Source organism: Hylobates moloch, unplaced genomic scaffold (genome assembly GCF_009828535.3).
Source record: "Hylobates moloch isolate HMO894 unplaced genomic scaffold, HMol_V3 SCAFFOLD_21, whole genome shotgun sequence".
Taxonomy (NCBI): Eukaryota; Metazoa; Chordata; class Mammalia; order Primates; family Hylobatidae; genus Hylobates; species Hylobates moloch.
In genome coordinates, this window is record NW_026652296.1 from 36,323,011 (window position 1) to 36,347,494 (window position 24,484).

Sequence of the window (24,484 nt, forward strand, 5' to 3'; positions counted from 1 at the left end):
TGGCAAGGGAGACCTCCTGACTCTGACCCCCGCCGTGACCTTAGGCACAGGTGACGCTGGGTCAGCACAGGCAGATGCAGCCCTGGGACGGGTGCCCATGGCCTTTACCCTGCAAGTGGAGGATTTGCAATCCCTGCTTCCCCAGGTCCTCGGGGGTACAGGGTCAGCAGAAAGAGGCACGTTCTAGTTCCAGTTTAGTACCATCCTGCTGCTGGCCTGTGACCTTGTGCAGCTCCCTAATCTCCCCCGGTGTGACTTTCCCATCTGTACACCCAGGGTAATTATCACAATGGAGATGACTGTAAAGTAGGCACGGGGAGATGACAGCCTGAACGCACTAGCAAGTAAGAATGGCCGTTATAATGATGTACCTGCTATTTATTGAGTACTCACTGGATTCCAGAGCTGTTTTCAGCATTGTAACTGGGCAGCGCGGTTGGGCCTCATGCTGGCTGGCTGCAAGGCTCAGGAAGGAGGAGCCCCTTCCCTGCCACCGTTTTGCCCCGCTTCCTCCTTCACAAGTGCAGTGCTCACTTCCCACTGGGAGGTGAAGGGCTCAGCCTGGGACGTCTGCACCCATCTCCCAGGGCAGTCTGCCACCCGATTCCAGGGTCCCAGCTCAGCTCCATTTCCAGTCTTCCTCTGCCCGGAGCCAGCTGAGGCAGCCCTTCTCCCCTGGTGAACCAGCAAGCTGAAAGCCCAGAGCAGGACAGTGCCTGCCAGAGGCTGTAGGCCTGGTGGCCCCAAGGCTGTGGGGCCAGGCAGCACTCTGGGAAGGCAGTGGCTCTTTCTGGCTGTTTACCTGCACTTCTCCAACAGATGCCCATTTTATTTTATTTTTAATTATTGATTTTTGAGGCAGGGGCTCAAAAATGTCACCCAGGCTGGAGTGTAGTGGTGCTGTCACAACTCACTGTAGCCTCGACCTCCTGGGCTCAAGTGATTCTCCTGCCTCAGCCTCCCAGTAGCTTGGTGTGTGCCACCAAGCCTGGCTAAGCTTTTTATTTTTTGTAGAGATGGAGTCTTGCTGTGCTGCCCAGGTTGGTCTGGAACTCCTGGATTGGAGTGATCTGCCCACCTTGGCCTCCCAAGTACTGGGATTGCAGGCGTAAGCCACCGCGCCTGGCCGGTGCCTGTTTTAGAAGGCTGTCCTTCACACTGTGGTTCACATGGGCAGGTTCTAGAGACCCTGGGGGTGGCCATGTGGAGAAATGCAAGTTCCTCTCTTTCGGAAAAGGGGTGGCCCAGGTAGATGAACGAGGCTTTGAGATGGCTGCTGCCTAGCTGGTGTGTTTCTCCCTGCCTGGAGCCTGGAGCCTGGAGCCTGGGGTCTGGGCCAGGAATTCCCAGGCTAGGGTTGGACTCCAGGTGCAGGAAGCAGCCTGAGGCCCTGTGCAGGTCCAGATCTTCTCAGCCAGCAGGGTGTGCCCCAATACAGAGGAGAGAGTGGTCTGTGGATGCCAGGTTGGGGGTGCCTGCAGAGCCTCCAAATCAGTGAACCTCTTCTCTGAGGGTCTCTGTAGGGGGGCGTGAACTTGAACTTAAATGAGAGCATCTTAAGCCAGAGGACCAAGTTTTAGCTCTGGCTTGTCCTATGGCCTCGGACCCATCCCTCTGGGCTTTGGTGTCCTCATCTGTAAAAGGAGGGATTCGATGGCCCCGGTGTTCCAGCCCTGGCAGGCGTGCGTGAATCGCGGAGGAGCAGAGCTGGGCCCCGAGTCTGCGAGGAAGCACAGGCATCGTGTGCCGCTCTGGGAACTGTTCCCCTGTGGAAACTCCCACTGGTGGGGGTGATTTCTGTGGCTGTTCCTTCCTGGCCTTTTTATTGGGTGGGGTCACGCACAGTGAGAAACCCCTGACCAGAGGAGCAGAGGGGATGTCAGGCCTCCCCCAACCCCACCTGCCTCAGAGTCCCAGGGAGCTGAGGGAGGCTTTCTCCCTGGGTGTGCTGGGCTGGGCATGGGGCTTTACTGCGAATCTGTGCGGCCTGGCACCTGATGCGGAGGCCCGCAGGGCTGTGCATGACCGGGCCTGGCCGTTCACCCTAGGGAGAGGGAGTTGTCACACACTCCAGCTGTGGTGTGGCGGGGACTGACCCTGGGGCCACCTCTCTGAGAGGCTTGTTTCTGTTGTCGGCCCTGGATGTCTTCAAACACAGCCATTTAGGGGGGTCACAGAAGTGGCTGGTCCCTTGGGGGGAGCAGGAAGCAGGAAGTCCTGTCACAGACACTTAGGTGGAGAAGGCTTTGTGGAGGGTTGAGTTTTGAGAGGCAGAGGAAGGGGAAGTGTGGTGAAGGCAGGAGCGGGGGACTGGTGAGGACATGGCACGGGGAGGGGCCAGGGTCTAGGAACTGGTGGAGGCGGGAGGCTGTGCCCTGCCCAACTTGACCCTGGCTGTAGACCTAGAGCCTGTCACTCCACCTCTCCCACCCTTGGTTTTCTCATTTGCAAAATGCAGTCACACTTCTCCTCCACTGGGCTGCTGGGGGTGGAGAGGGGCACGTGGCATGAAAACCAGAGGGATGTCTGGAGGATGAGGGTCCGTTTCAGCCGCAGGTCAGGGCCAGGTGAAGGAAGGCCAGCAAAGGGTTTCAGATTTGAAGAAGGGCAGGACATGGGTGGCCCTGTGGCCGCTGGGGCCGAGAGTGAGTGGGTGGTGATTTCAGGGGTGACGGTACTCAGTGGGACTTTGCCTGGGAGGACACGTGCATCAGCTAAAATGTGCCCCCTCCCCATGTCCCTAGTGGGTGACCCTTGCCCCTTGCTCTCCTGCTCACCTCCCAAGTTAATTACCCTAATGAGCACACTCCCTTATTAAAACATCAGGGCAGCTGGGGAGGATCCTAACTCACGGAAGGCTGTGGGGGAACAGCCTCGCTGACCCGTGTGTGACACAGCGGCTGTTGTGGAAGGCAAACTCGGTGTGGTCTGTGGAGTTCCCAGGGTGGGGTGAGGCGTGGAGTCCCGGCCTAGCTGCCCCACCTGAGAGGAGGGCGCCTGGGCAGCCTCTGAGACTCGGGCTGGGACGCTTGGTCTGGAATCCGTATGCTACAGCCAGAATCTGGTAGGAACCCATGTTCCTTGGGACGGGCTGTTTTTGAAGCAGCATCCACCTTTCCTCCAGCCCCAGGCTGCGGCTGCTGCTGCTGGAATATTTGGGGTCTTCCTACGCACACTGCCCATGCTCCCTTGCGTTCTCCTGGGTGCTGAGGTCCTGGCACGTCATAGTTTAGAAAGGCCCCATCTTCAGACTGCAGTGCAGCGACCCACACTGAGGGAGTTTGTGTCCACAGAGACCTCTTGATGGGGACGGGACCTTTCTGAGAATTCTCTGGGGCACAGCGTGCCGAGGTTTAACTCGAGGGGCACACATACGAGCAAATGCCTGCTGTGAAGCTGGATCCCGGCTTTTGTGACCCCTTGCTACCATGCAGGGGCCTTTGGGGACGGCCCAGTTCTGGGACGGGAAGGAAGAGCTGGCCGAGGGGAGGGGTGGGAGCTAGCGGGTGATGAGGAGGAGGCGGGGGAGGGGGCGTGGGCTGGTGGGGGCACAGCCTCCCTAGGGGGAGGGCCATGCCTGGAGATGAGTCTGCGAGGACCAGGACATGGCTTTGTGGCCTCTGTTTTGCATTTTCCCTCCTGCTTCTGCAGGCACTAGGCAGGGGGTAAGTGACTCCCAAATTTGCTGTGGGCTGCACTGTGGGGTCCTTCGGTCCTGCCTGTGTCCAGTCCCCACCAGCACAGTGTGGGCAGCACAGAGGCCAGTGGGTGAAACCTTCTCACCTGCCCAGACTGCAGGTGAACTGTAGTTCAGCTCAGCTCACCCCCATCCCTTCCCCATGAGGGGGGCTACATCTTCATTCCCAAGTTCCTGCCCTTGACACTGCCTCCTCCCCTGCTAGGCAGACACAGAGTGAAGGTGTTACCGTGGGTTAGATGTGGGGTCCGGTGCATGGAATGGAAACCAAAGCCCATTCAGTAGTGAGTGCGCCCCTGTAGCAGGGTGCCCAGTGCAGCCCTGGGTAGGGGACGGCAGTGGGGTGAGGATGGACTAGACATCCCAGCTGGCCCAGGAACCCCTACTTCCTGGTAACAGGCCTGCACACAAGGCCTTGGATGGATGGGGCACCAGCCCTCCATCTTCCTCAAGTCACCTGGTGTTTCCTCGATGTCCAGTCTTGCCTTGCCGCTCTTACACTGCCTCCGTGGGTCTGACTTTGGGCAGGAGCTGACACCAAGGTTCTCAGTTCATATTGATGTTTGCCTGGGACCCTGATTTTTAAAGCTGGGGACTCTGGTATCAATAGAGCTTTAGGAACTTGGGAGTTCATGCAGCTGAAAAGGTCCCCCAGCTCTGGCTGTGGTGGATGTATTGAAGAGTCTATAGTCCCATCAGAAGTGGAGTTCAGGTGTGAATGGGACCCCTGGGCTCTGCGGCTGAGGCTTCTGGCCCTCCACACAACTCAAAATAAACATTGTCCTGGTGTGCCCAGGCTGAACTCCACTGCATGCAGACAGGATGCCCTGTTGCTGGCCAGGGCCATATCTTCCAGGTGTCTGGGGCCTCAGAGGACCAGCAGACACTCATCAGACACTGGCACCAGCTGAGGCTTAAGGGGCTCATGCCAGAGGACTCCAGGACCCCTTGTGCAGGGTTCAGGGACTGAGGGCTGGCTGCCAGAGGAGGTAGGGTAAAAGGCTGTGGAGTTACTGGCGCCGGGACAGGGGGTGGTGGCACGGTGCTGCTGGCCTGTTGGAACAGAGGCCTCCCCTGTCATTCTTTCTCCTGACCCTCCCCATGGCTGTCTTGACCTCATCTGAACATGGTGACAGTAGGGGGTCGGGATGGATGGGGGCTTGACAATTTCCCACCAACAAATCCAGTCTAGTTCCCCTGAGAAGCCTGGAGAGAGGTTTCAGGGCCATTGGCAGGTATGGTGAATGTGTCCGCCCCCTGTTTGGGCCAGCACAGTCCCACTCTCCCTGCTGGTTCTGTGTGGACGAAGCCTTTAGGGGAACAGCCTCGACCAAGGGAGGGAGGCCATGTGGACAGGGAATTCAGAAGCGGTCATGTGGGATCTTCTCAGACATGAACGTCTTCAGGAATTCCTCGTGGTCTCCAAACATGCCAGGGAAATCGCCAGGCAGCTTTAGCAACTGTGTCACTCTGGTTGGAATTTACAGCTGTGATTTCCAGCTGCAGGCCATGCCTCGGAGTCCCCTGGGGAGGGTTTCTAGTGAGACAGTACCCAGGCCTTGCTTGGGCCATTCTGAGTTTCTGGGAAGGCCCTGGGAATCTGTATTTGAAAATGCATCCCCGGGAATGCTGCTGCAATGGCTTGTCAGAAATCTGTCAGGATTCACTGTTCTTTTAAGTGGAAAGGGAGTTTGGGCAGGGTGCTTCCAAATCCCTGGGAGGTAGGAGGAGCAGCCTCTGGAAGGACCCTCAGCTCCGACCTCTGGCACAATCAGAAGGGCCTCCAGAGACCTCAATGGCACTGCTGAGTTTCCAAACACACTGCTGCAGCTTCAGTCCAGGGCTCAGGAAACCACCGTTGCTGCTGGTTTACCTGTGTCTTGGCACCCTCACAGCGAGCGGGACTGCCCCAGGAAACTCAGCATCCTCTAGTCGCTCTGCACAGCAGCAGAGCAGCAGCACGCCTTGCAGCCGCTCCCATGCGCAGCTGTCTGATGCAGGCTGATTCACAGGCAGAACCTCGGGAGCAAGGGTGACTCTGGTGGAGGATGCCAGGCTGGCGTGGATGGGGAGGGAGAAGACGCTGTGGTGACCACAGGCAATTCTAGGCCAGCAGGTGGGTTGTGGAACCTGACTGGGCTGACACCTGGGCTCCACAACCCACTGTTAGGGCAGGAGGATCCCACCTGTACCTTCTCAGATCCCAGGCCACTCGAATGGAGCCTGGAGTCCTTCCTCCTCATGCAGGTGACCAAACCCTCAAAGTCATTCCAGTGTGCAAAGGCCTTTGGCCACCACAGCTGTTCAAAATCTGCTGTAACTAACAGGCTCTGGTCTTCACCCTGATGTATTTATTCCACCCACGGTGGCCCATCTCATGTGGATTCCCTGCAGGCCAGCCCATTTTCAACAAGAAGAGTCTTCTATCTTCACATTAGAAACCCATTAGTTTTTTGGGCTTCACAACTAAATTGTGGGACAGTTTTCCAGGCTAACATTTTGTATGGTTTCTGGCATGTTTTCCTGGTGCGAATGGGGCCACTTTGGTGGAAGGGCTCCCCTCCCAAAGGGGTATTCAGCCTGGTGGGGATTCTAGCATCCCTGGGGTAGTGCCTTTGAACAGGGATGAGCTGCAAGGCCATGTGCGGTGGCCTGGGGAAAAGGGCTGCCATGGAGAGTCTGTGGGCATGCTCTCAGCCCGTGGTCTTATGCCCGGGAGTATGGTGCCATCTGTGGAAGCCCAGCCCTGAGCTTATGCAGACCCTCCATGCCATCTTAAACCCAGGGTCAGAGGGACTGTGGCCTGGAGGTCACACGGGGTGGACTGAAAAAGCTGCATGCTTTCGCTCCTCCCCTTCCTTCCAAATTAACAGGTTTTTTTTTGTTTTTTTTTTGAGACGGAGTCTTGCTCTGTCACCCAGGCTGGAGTACAGTGGCGCGATCTCGGCTCACTGAAAGCTCCGCCTCCCGGGTTCACGCCATTCTCCTGCCTCAGCCTCCCAAGTAGCTGGGACTACAGGCACCCGCCACCATGCCCAGCTAATTTTTTGTATTTTTAATAGAGACGGGGTCTCATCGTGTTAGCCAGGATGGTCTCGATCTCCTGACCTCGTGATCCGCCCGCCTTGGCCTCCCAAAGTGCTGGGATTACAGACATGAGCCACCGTGCCTGGCCAAATTAACAGGTTTTTATTAGTAATTACTTATCATTAAATGAATAATTATTAAATAAAAGGAATGAAATCATAAATTATTAACAATTATTGTTTTATAAAGGGGAAAATTAGTTCCAGTGAACTTTAAGGGTGACCTGGGATGGGGCATCTGGGCAGCTTCTGGGGTGTGGCTGCAAAGAGAGAGGAGGAGGCTGCCCCTGGGGCTGGGTGGTTTGGGTGTTGGGGCTGCAGGCTCCCAGGCTGGGGCTGGTGTCGAATGGGCTCCGTGGAGCAGTTGTGTGTGCATATCTTCCTTGTCCAGTCAGTGCTATCAGGAGTCAGTGCTATCAGGAGCTGGAAATATTTGCACCGTGATCATTGGCGAATGTTACAAGTCAGGGCTTCTTTTGCTGAGAAACTGGTTGCTATCCAGCACAGCACTGGGGAGCAGGAGCCTCCTGTTCTTTGGAGGAGTTTGACGCTTCTCTAGGCTGCTGCCAAGAGGCAGGGAAAGTCGCCGGGCCCGAGGCAGGTATGCCAAGCAGCTGTGCTCTCTGGATTTCCACCTGTGTGGCTGTGTCTGCGAACTTCCCCTCCAGGGCTTACTCTCCTCCAGGTGTTAATCTGGAATGTTGTGTGGACTCCCAGGAAAGCCTGATAAATAGAAGGACCCCCAACCTGCGTCCAGGCTCTGGAGCGTTCTGTGTGAAGTTGGCTGCCCTGTGTTGTGCTGTGTCTGTGGCAGCCGAATGGGCTCTGGCAGAGCCACTCGGAGAGGCGGAACAGAGGGCATGTGGGGTGTGCAAACCTGGAGTGGGACCTGAGAAATCTCCTGTGGTTTTTTTTTAACCACAGGGGAAAGTGAATGTTTACAGAATGTTAAAACCTACATCCTTTTCCAAATTCCACAAGGGAAAGGACTCACTTCTGTGGCTTTCTCCCAGGAGGTAAACAAGTCTGTCCAGCCAGGGATGAATGTTCTGCCAGGGCACCAGCTGTTCTCGGGGCTGGCTTCCAGGACTTCAGTCCCCCAGTGTGCTCTTGTCCTGGGCTGCCAGCCTGTAGGAGCCTCCAAAGTTCTTCAGGCATTGACACCTGGTTCCCGCAGTCATGTGAGCTGGGCTTTGTGTATGGAAGGGAAAGAACTTCCTTTCCAGAGACAAGACTTGGGCCAAAGGCCAAGTGCTGAGGACGAAGGGAAAACCAGGCGTTAATAGGAATGAGGACAGAGTTTCTCTGGAGTCTGGCCTGGTACTTTCGTCCTACAAGGCTTTCTTAGAAGCTGACTGCATCCTGGGCTCTGGTCAGAGGAGAAAATAAAAACTAAGGATGTGGGATTTGACCTGGCTGTGCCTGGGGAGGCATGCCCTGGGCAGGTGGCCCTGAACGAGGAGCCGAACACTGAATGATGAAGGAAAATGCCGCTCCACACCCACCCTTGGCCCTGTCCTCCATTCTGGGGACAAGAAGAAAGGCTCGATTGAACCCCCATGAGTGTGGGGACTTTGGGCACTTCTCTTGCTAACTTTCCCTTTTGAATGAGAATCAGCCTCAGGTTCATTCTTAGAATAAATTTATATTAAAAAAGTGAACTAACTCAAGAAAAATGTTACGTGAGTAATTATAGCATTGGCAGATGGCAAATCTTTTGAAGTTTGGGAGCCTTTGCGATAGGAGTGGTTCTGATACTGAGGAGCTGGCTGACAGCAAGGCTCCTGGAGCTGGGCCTGGGTTTGACTCCTGCCCTGACTCCTTCAGCTGCATAGCCTTGAGAAAGTGGCTCAACTTCTCTATGCCTCAATTTCCTCATCATGAAAGTGAAGAAGGGAAGGGGAGCTCGGAGCCTATGGGCTGTTGTTAGAGTTAAGTGGGTTCTCCATGGGAACCTGCTCCGTGGGAGCAGCCCTGGGTACAGGATACTTGCTTGATAGCTGTTCTATCCTTGTTCCATGGGATGGGGCTGTGAACTGAGGGTGGGGTGAGGGCAAGTGGGAGGAGGGGCAGGGGAGGGAATACCCCCTGGATGCTGAGGAGGTAGGAGGCCATGGGCCTGGAGAGGAGGTTTCCTGGGCTCGCAGTGGCAGGCAGTTGTGGCTGGAGAAGCTTGGGTAGCCAGCAGGGGGGCAGTGACAGGATGACATGGCAGATGGTGGTAGGCTGTGCAGAGCATGTGGGGTGGACCTGCCTTCCCTCTGGCCTTTTGGAAGCACAGGCCTCGGGCTGAGTGCCTGGAACCCCCAGACTGGCAGCAACCCCAACTGTAGGAGGCTCTGCATCCTTCTCAGATCTACTCCCGCCCTCAGCACCCGCCTTGGGGGCATGGAGCAGGCAGGCTGTGCAGGTGAGGGCTTCCTGCAAGGCATTCACACAGCTGAGGTGCATGTGCCCTGAGCCGGCGACACGGAGACTGCAGCTTCCATAAGGCAAACCAGCATTTTGCACCTGCCCTCCTGAGAAGGAGGTGCCTGAGGTGCCCACCTTTCTTAAAGGTCCATTAGTGTTCAATAATTCTCTTTTTCCCATGTCTTGTATTTTCTGCAGTCATTATGGCCGCTGTTTACAAGTCACCTTCAAAGGTGCCTGCAACTTCTTATTTGGTCTCCACGACCACCTTGGTAGTGGGTCCTATTATTAGGCCATTTCACAGATGAGACAATACAGGCCCCAGTGGTGTGGGGGGCTGCGCTGGGAACCCTGCTCTCTGATCAGTCGTTGTTTGGCCTCCCGTGAGACTCCTGAGTGATAAACTTGCAGGTTCAGTACTTTCCATAGTCTAGCAAAAACCTCAGGGAAGAGACTTTCATTTTCCATAAGGAATTTGGAACACACATAGCTTTAGTGATCTTGTTACTGGCTGAGCTGGCATCACTACTAGCAACTCAGCTCATGTCTCCTGGGGGCCCTTGCTGTGCCTGGGCCTGCCTTGGCCCAGGGGACCATTCATGTTCAAGTGCGGCTGCCAATTTATGTTTTCATGGCAGCTTCTCTTTGCTAAATGTCACGGTCATGACACCAAATAATGACGTGAGAAATTTCATACTTGGTGTATGAGCCCTGCTAGCTGACTTCCTGGTCTTCTGTTCTCTCAGTGGTAGTAAAGAGCAGAGTGAGCAAATCTTACCACCATTGAATGACAGTCGGTGGCTACAGTAATGTCAGGGCCAGAGGAGGCTGCCAGGAGGGAAGGAGTCTTTTCCCCAGGCCTGGGTCCATGAGACGTGAGCTGGCCATCCATGCTTTGCGCGGCCTTCCACGCTCCTCCTGTGTGAGAAGGGGTCAGCCTCGCCAGGCTTCCCTTCCCTAAGGCTGATCCTTTCTTCTCTTACTACCTCTACCTTCCTGACACAGCAGGCTGAAGAAAATATCAAATTCTAGAGACAGCATAGGAATGTCCTTTCAAGTTTTGGATCTAGACCATGGAGTTGACCTTCCCCAGCCCCCGTCAGCACTGGTGCTTGGAGAGAAGTGACTGAGCCCGAGGAAATGCTTTGTGTCTGTCAGAGGCCTTCACATATCAAGACAATTACCTGGGTTTACTTCTCTTATTGGCAGAAGAAAATGAAACGTTTCTGTAGGCTGGTTTCTCAGAGGGGGGTCCTTCCCATTTGCTTCTCAGAGCAGCAGCACATTTTCATGCCAGCGTGATGCAAGGTGACAGCAGCCTAGCCCCTCAGGGGAAGGAGGACACAGGGTGTCTGCAGGGTGGGTGTCGCTCTTGGCTGAGGTCCTTCCCACTTCATGCTCACCTGCTGTGCCCATTTGCTTAACAAATATTTATTGAGTACCTTATATGAGCTAGGTGGATGCCAGGAGGAAGGCAATAAGCAAAACCCAGATCTCTACCCAAGCAGACTTTGTACTTGATGGACAATAAAGAAGTCTGTGAGCTAGTGTTTATTTCGTGAATACTGAGTGCCAGAATAATTGTAGGCAATAAGCAATCATGCATTCTTAATTTCTTTCCCTCTTTCTTTCTTCTTCTTCTTTTTTTTTTTTTTTTTTTTTTTGACAGAGTCTAGCTCTGTCACCCAGGCTGCAGTGCAGTGGTGGGATCTCAGCTCACTGCAATCTCCACCTCCCGGGTTCAAGCGATTCTCCTGCCTCAGCCTCCCAAGTAGCTGGGATTCAGACATGCAGCACCACGCCCAGCTAATTTCTGTATTTTTAGTAGACACAGGGTTTTGCTATGGTTGGCCAGGCTGATCTTGAACTCCTGACCTCAAGTGATCTGCCTGCCTCAGCCTCCCAAAATGCTGGGATTACAGCTGTGAGTCACTAGGACCAGCCTCAATTTGTTTATTTCTTCAACACGGCAGCACACACAGGACTTACTTACCCTGGGCCTTCATCAGGAAATGTCTAGGAGAAAAAGACACTTTCAATATTAACCGTGACGAAACTAGGTCTGATTGAAAGATAGATAAAAAAAAAAATACCGGTGTATTTCTTCCTCTCTTTTCTCTGAACTCTGTTTCCAGCTGTTTCCTGTTTTGGACTAATTTTAAATTCTGAGGCGTGGGATGGGGGGCAGGGGTGCATTTGTACCGTCTGAGTTCAGGCAGTTATCATGTTGGTCACAATTACTTGCAGTCAGATTGTATCTTTAGCATTGGATAAAAGTTATTCCCAACTGATGTTAAGAGTTGGTAACAAGTCTTCTTCCTTCCCCAAGGCCAGTCAGCGTTTTCCTAGTGTTAAGCACCAGAAACACAAGGCCAAATTTGTATTTTTGTGCACATCATTTGCATACGTCCGCACCAAAAGCTTGACCCGGCAGAGTACATTGCAGACAAACTTAAATATCCTGCTCAGTACCTGAACAACAAGTGTTATATTTCTTCTTGGACTTAGAAGTAAAACTCTAACTCATTTTAGTGACTCAGAAAGCTGCATGTCCCCGTGCTTTGGAAACCCACTAGGGTGCTACATAAGAGGATCCTGCAGGTAGTGAGGAAGCCACTGTTTCCTGCAACTGTAGCCCAAGGCACCAGTCACTGAGTGGCTGCATTATCTTTCTGATACAGAAACAGTAGCATTTCGCTTTGTGGAAGTCTGAGAAATTATGAATATCCAAAAACATGCTTTCAAATGTTCCTGAGTATTTGGAATGGCAGGATCACTTACTTGAATAACATTTATTTTTCAATGATTTGAAGACCTAGGTTTGCTGACCATATTTTCCAATAATATATGTCTGGAGGATATTGCTAATGAAAAACGAGAGTTTAAACTTAAAAATCCAGGCTTCAAAAATCGGCTGGGTGTGGTGGCTCATGCCTGTAATTCCAGCACTTTGGGAGGCCAAGGCTGGTGGATCACTTGAGGTCAGGAGTTCGGGACCAGCCTGGCCAACATGGTGAAACCCGTCTCTACTAAAAATACAAAAATTAGCTGGGTGTGGTGGGGCACGCCTGTAGTCCCAGCTACTCAGGAGGCTGAGGCAGCAGAATCTCTTGAACCTGGGAGGTGGAGGTTGCAGTGAGCGGAGATGGCACCACTGCACTCCAGCCTGGGTGACAGAGCAAGACTCTATCTCAAAAAAAAAAAAAAAAAAGTCAGCTGGAAAGATGGGGAGAAATTGAGATAGAATTGGATTGGGATAAATGAAAAGCCTGCTTTAAAAAAACACAAAACATTTCCATGGCCATAATATGAGAAAGCCCTAGTTAAAGGGCATCTGTTACATGTATTAGGAGTTGGGAGGGTGCAGGTTAGTGACCTCATGTTGAATTTGAGCCAACTGTCAGGTATTTTAAAAATGCATATGATCGGCTGGGTGCGGTGGCTCATGCTTGTAATCCCAGCACTTTGGGAGGCTGAGGCAGGTGGATCACGAGGTCAGGAGATCGAGATCATCCTGGTGAACACTGTGAAACCCTGTCTCTACTAAAAATACAAAAAAATTAGCCGGGCATGGTGGCGGGCACCTGTAGTCCTAGCTACTCGGGGGGCTGAGGCAGGAGAATGGCATGAATCCAAGGGGCGGAGCTTGCAGCCAGTGGAGATTGTGCCACTGCACTCCAGCCTGGGCAACAGAGGGAGACTCCATCTCAAAAACAAAACAAAACAAAACAAAAAATCCATATGGTCGGCGTGGCGCGGTGGTGGCTCATGCCTGTAATCCCAGCACTTTGGGAGGCCGAGGTGGGTTGATCACCTGAGGTCGGGAGTTCAAGACCAGCCTGACCAACATGGAGAAACCCTGTCTCTACTAAAAATACAAGATTAGCTGGGCATGGTGGCACATGCCTGTAGTCCCAACTACTCAGGAGGCTGAACCTGGGAGGTGGAGGTTGCGGTGAGCCAAGATTGCGCCATTGCACTCCAGCCTGGGCAACAAGAGCGAAACTCCACCTCAAAAAAAAAAAAAAAAATAATAAAAAGAAAACATAGTTAAATATAGAATTGAGGTCAAGGGTCTGGGTACCCACATTCAGCTCTGGGCAGGCACCATGAGAATGTGGGGATCCATTTGGAAGTCTGGGGGTGTCTACTGAGATTGAGTGCCATTATGGAGGGCTGGACCAGAGAACCTGGGGGAGGAAAAGCTTCCAAGAGGATGAGGGGCAGGGAGTATTCAGGAATTTGAAGGGCTGTCATTGAGAAATTAGATTTATTCTGGGAAGCTTTAAAGGTCGGAGGTAGGACTAAGGGGTGGAGTTTGAAGAGCTGTAAATCTTGGTCCAATTTTTGGTAGACTGTTTCCCTATTAAAGTGACAGAGAGGTGGCCCCATGAGGTGAGCTCTGGCAGTGTGATGTTTAAGGAGAGGCTGGGCTGTTGTAGGCCAGAATGTGGCTGCCAGATTTCAGAACCCCAAGGAGGCTGCACCGCCTGACGTCCAAGGATCCTTTCCACTTCAAGGTTTATGACCTTGGCAGAGAAAATAGGAGGGGAGAGAGCTCTGAGATTTACCTGGATCAAATCCTTCATCAGAAACCCTCCTCTGGACTCAGCAGCAAGAGTGTGAGACTCACCAGACCCTGCTTCAGCTCTTGGGCCCATGTTGAGGCCCCTCAGTCTTCCAAGGAAACCTGGTCTCTAGATCCTCCCTGGAGGCTGTCGTTTAGCTGTCCAGCTCCAATGACTGGGTGACTTCTGCCCCTATAGGGAAAATCCACTCTTCTTTCTGCCCCAGTCCTCCTCCCAACAGCCAATCTATCTAGAAAGCACTCCCTGCTGCCCTTCCCTGCCACCCGCAGTGGCTGTACCACCAAGCTGAGCTGCTCAGCGCCCTGCACACCTTCAAATGTGCCGTCATTTCCTCATCGGAGCTGTGCCCCTGGAGGACACTCTCCCTGTCAATTCCTTTCTCCAATGCAAACACCCCACTCACTCCCAAGGTGCCTAGAATGGGATTTTTAACATCTCAGGCATTCACTGAAGTGAGTTAGCTGATTTTTGTCATTTAAGAAAACGATTTCAAACAAAGATTTCTTCGAGTTTCCATCTGATGGGAAAGACGATAGCTACTGAATGTTTGGCAGAGTTCCAAGTCAGTCTTGCTTTTTATTAATACTTGTGACAGCTGTACAAGGTGGAGGGTGCTTGCTGTTTCTCAGATGGTCACATGGGAGCTCAGAAAGATAAGCTCCCATGCCTAGGCAGCTACTACAGAAAGCTACCCCAGGCCTTTCTGTAGGGACAGTCCAGTGTCGTTTCTTGGCTTCAGATTGCTGCCCTCCGTCTGCAGAACAGGGACTGAATTTCATCGCCATTTACTGATGAGCGTACATTCAAGCCTTCATCTCTCGTAGCAGCGAGGCTTAAGCTCTCAGAGCTATGAAAACGGAATCTGGCCGAAGATGTTGAGTGACTCTTCCCTGCTATTGACCACGGCTCCCTCTTCAGCCGGTCACAGGCCACCCCAGCCTCCTCCCCGGAGTAGCAGGAGTGTTTCTGAGCCCTAGATTCTGTAGAGCTTGGTGCTGGGGGTTTTCCGGGGGAGTGTTCTGTCTTTTATCATAAACCTTGGCAAGGGGTGGGTGGGGCGCCACTGAAAGGCGCCTTTGTCCTCCTTCTGAAAGCCTGAACGGAAAACGATGAAATCCCACAGAAGAGGCCGCTGGAGCCAGGCTGGGCAGGCGTGCTGGCTGCGGGGAGAACTGCGGGCTGGCCTTGCGATCTGGTTCTCATGTGGTCCCTTCTGCAGATGCCCTTGGGAAGAAACAAAGGCCTCCTTGAGCCCCTGCCTGTGATGTGGACAGCTCATTTTCATTCTGCTGTGGTTTCCTGGGTGGCCTCGTTGAGCTTCACTGTTCTCGGGAGCCCTTTCCTTGACTACCCTTTGAACAGAGGAGAGCTATGCAAACACGCTGCGAGGGGCCTTGCGAGCCCAAGGAGGGTCTGCTTTCTGGGCCCCTGCAGAGGGCAGGGGTCGCGGGCTGGTGGCCTGCCCCGCCCAGAGAGAAAGGGCCTTGGCTTCCCCTCATTCTTCCTTCTGTGTTAGCTCTTTTTATTGCAAATAATTAATTAAAGTCAGTACAGCAAGAGTGGGAAAGTGGTTAATGCAATTGCCAGGTCCAGATTCAGAGGGAAGAGGCGCTGAAAGGAAAGACACCCTCTGGATCGCTTCCACTTCCTCCACTTCCCGCTGCATGACCGGCAAGTTGGCGGCTCTCGCCTGCTCCCAGTTTTCCCAGAGTTGAGTATGGTTGACTCTGACTGGACCAGGTTGGGTCACTTGTCAGCCCTGAGCCAATCAGCTTGCCCAGAGAGATGCTGCACCCTGATTGGCGGGTGAACCTGGTGATAGGCTCCAGCGTGGCCAGAGAAGAAGGGCACGCGCACTCCATAGACATAGGCGACGTGGTGGACGACATGGGGGCTGGGCGGGGATGCTGCTCACCCACCTTGTGCCCAGTGCTTTCCCTTCCCCTTGTCCATGGTCCCCTAGCTTGGGGAGAAAGCAGGGTGCTTGCTCTACCCGCCAGTGCTGTCTCGGGGCTGCAGGGAGATGTGGCTGTCCTGCGTGCGGCCTTCACTCCCGACTCACTGTGGCTTTGCAGAGCTGGGGTCCGCCCTATCTGGGCTTGGGGGCCTGCTCCCTGAAAGCGTTGTTTGGTGCCCCTCGACTGTGTTGATTCAGAAATCTGGGATCTGTCATTTCTTGACTAAATGTCTTATGAGATCAGTCTTTCTTTTGGAGGCAAACATTTTCAGAAGTTTTGGAACCGTGGTGATCTATGCCTCAGACACTTGTGGTCCCTGAGAAGCTGCTGCTGGAAAAAGGGGTCCCCATCCAGATCCCAGCAGAGGGTTCTTGGATCTTGCCAGGAAGGAATCCAAGGCGAGTGGCAGAGCGCAGTGAAAAGACAGTTTACTGAAAGCCTCTCAGTTACATAGTAGAGCGTCCTCAGCAAGAGGACAGAATGCCTCTGTTTTGTTTTTTTCTTATATAGGGGTCTTATCTATGTAAAAGCTAAGCTATGTCTCCCTGCGGGTAGGCTGACAAAGTGACATTTATTACTCTGTTGATTGAAATAAAGCTATCCTTGGCATTTTAGTGCATAAGTACATCAAAGCATGCCTATAATCATCTTAAAAGCATATGTTATGCAATATTGGGGCATCTGGACGTTCTGTTGTTGCAAGTTTGTCTTTGCAGGTATTAAGCTGCTTCCTCAGCTGTAAACATCTTATGACTGTGGGTCATGACTGGCAAGGAATGTGCCTTGCTAGTTTTAAGATGGAATTGATTTTAAAATGTTGTCACCATGGCTCCCCTACGCTCCTGTTCCCCTAACAAAACCCTGCCATAAGTGGACTTAAGGATAGCCTTGTCACCCTAGCAATGTGGCAGTGAATCTCTGCCAATAGCAATCTACAAATGTCAAAAACTTTTCTTTTTCTGGAAAAGTACTTTCCATGCATCAAGTATTCAAGTGCCTGTTATCCTGGCACTGGGCTGGGTGTATACGACATAAAATTTGCAGTATTGCTCCACCCCCAGACTGCGCTGCGTTTTGGCCCTCTTCCATCTCTGATGGCTTTCTCTTCCCTGTGCTGCAGGGAACTGCTGGAGACCACGTGCCGCCTGGCCAACACACTGAAGACGCATGGAGTCCACCGTGGGGACCGTGTTGCCATCTACATGCCCGTGTCCCCATTGGCTGTGGCAGCAATGCTCGCCTGTGCCAGGATCGGAGCTGTCCACACAGTCATCTTTGCTGGCTTCAGTGCGGAGTCCTTGGCTGGGAGGATCAATGATGGTGAGGAGGTGGGCATGGGGAGGGAGGAACCCTGGAGTTCCCTGATCCTTGTTCCTGGGGGCCTGGCCATCAGTGTAGAGACCATCAGAGTGCAGACATTAATAAAATGTTTCACAGACAAATGACAGACCGTACTAGGGACAGGCACATGGCCGAATGAGAATTTGTTCTGTGGGCTGAGAGCTGAGTGCATTGGATTTAGCCAGGTGAAAAAGGGAGAGTTCCAGTTGGAGGAACAGCAGAGGCAGAGGCCAAGTGGAGGAGGAGCGCAGCATGAGGGCCTAGTGGAGGCCGGTGTAGTGCAGCAGGAGGGAAGTGTGGAGGTGGGATGAGGCTGGAGATGCACAGGGAAGGTCCCGCAGGTCAACAACTGGAAGGCTTCTATCCTGAGGAGCGAAGAGGTGGACGATTTTTGGGGATCTGGAGTCAGGTGAAGGGGGTCTTTCTGTCTGCATGTGGGTCAGTGTGTTTTGGACACTGTGCAGAACAATAACTTCCTTGTTTTCCTGTTGTCAAAGGACTGAGTGTCTGGATGGTGGCCCTATGTCCATGCAGTCTGATCTCTGCTCCTTGCTGTCTCCTAGAGGAAGTCCCCTGAGCTGGCTTCGCAAGGCAGGTGCCAGGTTCTAGGGGCCATTGAGAATTCTTGTGTCTCATAGAAAATAGAACTAATGGGTAGAGTTCTCAGACCCCTGTTGACCTCCCTCTGTATAAAAGGCTGGGAAGCCCTTCTGCTTCCTTTCAGTTTCTTCCCCCACGTTCAAGGGTGATGCTGCCACCTCTTTCTCTTTTTCTTCCTCTCTCTAGAACTCTGTAATACCAACTGTGTACCAGGCACTGTTCTAAGCACTCTACAAAGGTTATGTCCTTTAATTTACTTAGTCTTCATAAGTATTTTATGCAATAATACTATTATTATTCACCTCCCCTAAAATTACTGTTGTAACCATCTTAAAGTATACAATTCAGTCACATTAAGTACATTCACAGTGTTATGCAGTCATCATCAGTATCTAGTACCTGAAGTTTCTCATCACTCAAAATGTACACTTTACACCCATTAAGCAGACATTCTCCATTCATCCATGTTGTGGCATGTGTCGGTATTTCATATTTTTAATAGGTGAATAATATGCATTCATTAATTGATGGCCATTTGGGTTGTTTCCATTTTTTGGCTATTGTGAATAGAGCTGTTATGAATGTTCACGTATAGGAACACCTGTTTTTAATTTTGGGGGTATATACCTATGAGTGGGCTTGCTGACTCATGTGGTAATTCCATGTTTAACTTATCAAAGAACTGTAAAACTGTTTTGCTAAGGAGATGCACCATTTTACATTTCCACTAATAGTGTATGCGGGCTCCAGTTTCTCTGCATCTTGTTGTTTTTCACTTTAAAAAATAATAGCCATCATAGTAAGAATGAAGTGGTATCTCATTGTCGTTTTGATTTGCATTTCCCTAATGACTAATAATATTGAACATCTTTTATGTACTTGTTGCCATTTGTATGTTTTCATTGGAAAAAGCATACTTAAGCTGTTTGCCCATATTTTAATTGCTTGTTTATCTTTTTATTGTTGAGTATGTAAGTTACTTATATATTCTGAATATTAGACCTCTATCAGATATATGATTTGCAAATATTCTCCCATTCTGTGGGTTGTCTTTTCACTTTCTCAATAGTAAACTTTGGTGTATAAAAGTTTTAAATTTTAATGAAGTCTAATTTATCTATTTTTTATTTCGTCGCTTGTGTCTTTGCTGTATTATTTGAGAAAACATTGCCAAATCTAATGCTGTGAAGATTTTTTCCTATGTTTTCTTTTTTTTTCTTTCTTTTTTTTTTTTTTGAGATGGATTCTTGCTCTGTCTCCAGGCTGGAGTGCAGTGGCATGATCTCAGCTCACTGCAACCTCCGCCTTCTCGGTTCAAGTGATTCTCCTGCCTCAGCCTCCCAAGTAGCTGGGATTACAGGCACGTGCCACTGCACCCAGCTAATTTTTGTAGTTTTAGTAGAAACAGGTTTCACCATGTTGACCAGGATGGTCTCGATCTCTTGACCTCGTGATCCGCCCACCTCAGCCTCCCTGTTCGTATATTTTCTTCAAAGAGTTTGAGTTTTACCTTTTTACATCTATATCTTTAATTTTGAGTTGATTTTTGTACAGGGTGTGAGGTAAGGGTCCAGTTTCATTCTTTGTCCTATGGCTATCCAGTGGTCCCAGCGCCATTGTTGAAGAGGCTGTTCTTTTCCCTGTTAAATGGACTTGGTACTCTTGTTGAAAATTATTTTCCACACATATGGTCAAATTATTCCACACATATGGTCAAATTATTTTCAACAATTATTTGACCATATGTGTGAGGGATAATTTCTGGGCTCTCTATCTTATTCCATTTATCCATATGATTACCTATGTATCTATTGTTATCTCAGTATCAAACTGTTTTGACCCTGTAGCTTTGTAAGTTTTGAAACCAGGAAGTGTGAGTCTCCCAACTTTGTTCTTCTTTTTTCAAGATTGTTTCGGCTCTTCTGAGTTTCTTGTATTTTCATAGAAATTTTAGGATTAGCTTTTCCATTGCTGCAAGAAAAGATGTTGGGATTTTGATTGCATTCAATCTGTAGAAAAATTGGAAGCTATTGCCATATTGACAATATTAATCCACGAACATGGGATATCTTTCCATTCATTTAGGTATTTTAAAATTTCTTTCAGCTATAGTTTGTAGTATTCAGTGTACAAGTCTTGCATATCCTAGGCTAAATTTATTCCTAAGTATTTTACTCTTTTATGAATTTTTATAAATGGAATTGTTTTCCTAATTTCCTTTACAGATTTTTCATTGCTAATATATAGAGATACAGCTCATTTTTGCATAGTGATCTTGTATCTTGCAAATTTAATGATTTATTAGCTCTAATAAATAGTTTTTTGTGGATTCATTAGGATTTATACATATTAGATCATGTCATCTGTGAATAGAGATAGTTTTACTTCTTTTCCAATTTGGATGTCTTTTATTTCTTTCTTTTTTTTTGCCTGATCACTCTGGCAACAACTTCGTTTACAATGTTGAATTGCAGTGGTAAAAAGTGGGCATCCTTGTTTTGTTCCTGATCTTAGGGGGAAGGCTTCAGTCTTTTACCATTAATATGATGTTAGCTGTGGGTTTTCAGATGCTCTTTATCAATTAAGTTCCCTTCTATTCCTAGTTTTAAGTGTTTGATCATCAAATGGTATTGGATTTTGTCAAATGCTTGTTCTGCGTCAATTGAGATGTGTTTTTTCCTTCATTGTAGTAGTGTGATGTATTACAGTGATTGATTGTTGCATGTTGAACCACCCTTCCTTTCCTAGGGTAAGTCCTGATTGGTCATGGTGTATTCTGTTAATATACTGCTGGATACAGTTTGCTAGCATTTTGTGGAAGAGTTTTGCATCATTGTTTATATGAGATATTTGTCTGTAGTTTTCTTTTTTGTAGTAATCTTTGTCTGGCTTTAGTATCAGGGTAATGCAGGCCTCATAAAATGAATTTGAAAGTATCTCCTTCTCTTCAATTTTTTGGAAGAGTTTGAGAAGGATTGGTGCTAATTCTTTAAATATTTCATAGAATTCACCAGTGAAGTCATCTGGTTCTGGTCTTTAGAAAGGGAAGAAGATGGGTAAACTGAGATGCAGAGAGTTTAAGTGACTTACCTAAGGTCACATACCTAGTAAGTGACAGAGCCAGGAGTTGAACACAGACATTCTGCTGCCACAGTTGATGCTTTTGGCATTATGCTAAGCTGCCCCTTTCCTCTCTTGCTGGTGTGGCCATGGTCACCCAGTGCTTCTGTTAAGATTGTTTGAAACAAGCAATAGCAGTTGACTCTTGGTGACTTCAGCATGTGGGGATTTAGTAGCTGGTTGCTGGGGCAGCTCCCAGAACCTCAGTATTCCTAAACAACCAAGCATGCGAGGGCAGGGGCCAGGACCCTGTCCTGAAGAGGACTCTGCCCTGATATCCTTCAGCCTTTTTGTGCAGCTCTGCAGGTGCCAGGTTCCTGGGGACAAGATTCTGTCGAGATGGGTATCTGTGTCCTCTTGGGTCAATGAGGGGCTGTTTTGGTTTTCTATTGCTGTGTCACAAACTACTCCCAAACTTAGTGCTTAATACAACTGAAAACAATAAGTTTTAGTATTCTATTTCATGGGTCTGTGGGACAGGAATCAGATGGGGACAGGGGAATGGCTGTTTTCTGCTCCATGACATCTGGGACATTAGTCAGGTTGACTTGAAGGGTTGGGGACTGGCAGGGCTGTCTTTCTCTCCATGTGGCCTCTCCACGTGGCTGACTTGGGCTTCCTTATAGCCTTGCAGCCTCAGCAGTCAGGCTTGTCACATGGCAGCACATGGCTCCAAGAGGAAGGAAATAGCAACTGCCAGTGTCCTACAGGCCAGGCTGGCACAGGCCTGGCATCACTCTTGCCCTACTAGATTGGCCAAACCAGTCCGTGGCCATTCCAGATTCAAGGGGAGGAGACCTGGATCCTGCTTCTCTATAAGAGCAGGTGAAAGAAGGTAGAGCCATCTTCAGTTGGCCACTGAGAGGTGGGTGCATATTGTGAGTCTGACCGCCAGGCTCTCACATGTCTGGGCAGCCACCTCAGTCAGCAGGCACAGTCCCAGAGTTCAGTCCCCTGGCCTGGCTTCCAGGCTTGGACCATCCCTCTTTATTTGTCTTCCCTCTTGCTTCTGGCTGCTTGAGGAGTGGAGAGTGTTGCAGGGGAGGGTAGAGGTCAGGAGAATGGCTTTGAGAGAGACTATGGGGGTAGAATAATGACCCACTCAGATGGCCACACTGTAATCCCCCAGAAGCTGTGCTATGTCACTTGCATGGTGAAAGGACTTTGCACATATGAATAAGGCAATAGGATATCCAGGTGGTCTACATCTAATCCCACAGCCCTTAATTCACAGGACTTGCTCCAACTAGAGGCAGAGGAAGTGAAGCAGAAGGGGAGGTCAGAGAGATTCAAAGCAACTTTACCCTCCGTTGTTGGCTTTGAAGATAAACAGGGCCACGAACCAGGGCAGGTGGTGGCTGTTGCCGCTGAGAATGACCCCTGGCTGACAGTCGGCAAGGAAAGGGCGACCTTAATCCCACAGTTGTGTGGAACTGAGATCTGCCAACCACTGAAATGGCCTGGAGGTGGATGCTCCCCCAGAGCCACCACATAGGAGCCAGCCCTGTCCTTGACTTTGGCCTTGTGAGACTGTAAGCAGAGAACCCTGCCAAGCCTGTCCAGACGACAGAACTGTGAGCTAAAAATGAGTGTTTTGAGCTACTAAGTTTGTGGTCATTTGTTAAGGAAGCAGCAGAAAATGAACGCTGATGCTGGTGCCTGCTCAAAACCAGGGAGGGAAAATCGAATCCTCCCAGAGTGGCACGTGGTTCCTGCCAGCACCCGTGCTGTGGCCCAGCCTTGGAGGGCGCCAGTGGGCCAGACATGCTCATGGTGCTCGGAAGCTCCTGGGTACCTCCTAGAGGCCTCTCCTGGAGAGCCTATTGGGCAGGGAGGCCGTGGACAGGTGCGAGTCAGGAGTGAGGTGTGTGCCTCGGGAGGCGGGAAAGGAACTGCCTGCTGTGTAGTGTGACTTCAGCATCACACTGCGTAGTGTGACTTCAGCATGTTGCATGGGCTGGGGTCATTGTTTCGTGAGAGATCCTGCCTCCCATGAGCTTTCTTTGCCTCCCATCCCCTTGAGAAAGGTTCATTCCTTCCTGCTGGTCCATCTCCCTTCCTTGCCCATAGGGGCTCACCTGGACCAACCCCTGCTTGGGGATGCAGGTCTGGAAAGTCTCTGATAGGCTCCACCCAACTGACTTGGTTTCCCCAGGTGAGCTATCGCTGAGGCTTGAAGGGCAAAGAGTGTGTGTAGCCACGGCTCTTGGTGCCAGATGCAGGGGTGGCTGCATCTGGGCAGGTCTAGGGTATCTCTCTGACCCCTGGATGGCCCTGTGTGTGCTGGAAAATTCTCAGGGAACCCTCATGGCCATGACATCTCCAGGGCTCTTAGGAGGAGAAAGGGTGGGCATGTTGTGCAAAAGTGATTTCAGATTTATTTAGGTAGGACTCTCCCAGAAGGGACATTGAGACCAGAGTCTATCTTGGAAGTGTGGTAGGGCAGTGGTGGCTTTGGATGGGAATGTGGCATACCTGCCTCAAATGGCTCCATGCAAAGGGTAGGGAGTTGCAGGATTTGTACCCCAACTATGGAGAGCCATTGGTTAAGGGTTCCCCAGCACTTCTGCCCATAGCTCTGCAAGAGGACTTTGGTGCAGAATGACTGAAAGGCCTAAGGGATGTGGGTGAGGCCCTGCCAGTCAGAGTCACAGCTGGGCATTTGTCCCAGGCTCTTCCTGAGGGGCCGTATAGTAACCCCCTGTGGCTGTGATCCCTCTGGGTCATCCCGCAATGGGGCACAGCATGGAGGACACCTCCTTTTCCTGGGGTCTTGAGGCCCATTGTGGGTGCGCCCCTCTTCCCTGCTCTGGGCCTCCCCCTAGGTTAGCCATGGAAGCTAGGGTCCTCCTGGCTTCCCCCTGGGCCTGGCTGAGCACCATTGGTCATTGAAGAGCAGGTGTGGGATCAGGAGGGCCTTCTTCTGAAGGTGAGGAGGGCAGGCAGCTCCCAGTCATCCACTGGGGTGTGGTTCCTGATCTCTGGACAGTGAAGGCTCTTGGCCCACACAAGTCACTCTAGACAGGGCCTGGCTACATGGGACACCTTCGGGCTTGGCCTCTGGTTGTCCAGCTTTCTTGGTCTCTGCCTCTTGGTGTTTCTCTGTCACCTTGATTGCTGCAGGTGGCATGGTGGACCCTTTCCTGGGGTTTGCTCCTGGGCAGACAGGAGAGAAAGGTGGAAGTCTTGTTGGGAAATTGTCTTTATGCTGCTGACTCAAGGAGGAAGAGTTGAGCTTCAAAGTAATTTATCTCTGGTTCCTTCCCCTTAGCCTCAGAACTGGACAAAGGCCTGGTGCTTCTTCATGGCACACAAAGGCTGGAGAGCAGGCAGCCCCTCACTTTTTCCACTGAGTCTTTTACTCAAGATTGGATTGAGTTTCTCACACTCCTAGGCCTGGATGTCCTATGTGAGTCAGGGCTATGAGGGTTCAAGTCGGGAGGAGACTGATCAGAAATGTCTGTGTTGTCTCTGTTAGCCAAGTGCAAGGTGGTTATCACCTTCAACCAAGGACTCCGGGGTGGGCGCGTGGTGGAGCTGAAGAAAATAGTGGATGAGGCTGTGAAGCACTGCCCCACCGTGCAGCATGTCCTGGTGGCTCACAGGACAGACAGCAAGGTCCACATGGGGGATCTGGACGTCCCGCTGGAGCAGGTGGGTTACCTCGCTTTGCACAGTTTG

General features: G+C 50.9%; 1 protein-coding gene across 1 annotated transcript in view; it reads left to right on the forward strand.

Annotated features, from left to right (window-relative positions):
* The window catches only part of ACSS1 (acyl-CoA synthetase short chain family member 1), a 54,955-nt gene that overhangs the window by 13,228 nt on the left and 17,243 nt on the right, over positions 1–24,484 (forward strand). The window contains exons 3-4 of the mRNA XM_058433025.1: positions 16,863–17,062; positions 24,282–24,457. Of these exons, the coding sequence (XP_058289008.1) occupies positions 16,863–17,062; positions 24,282–24,457 (376 nt within the window). The remainder of the gene's footprint in view (positions 1–16,862; positions 17,063–24,281; positions 24,458–24,484) is intronic.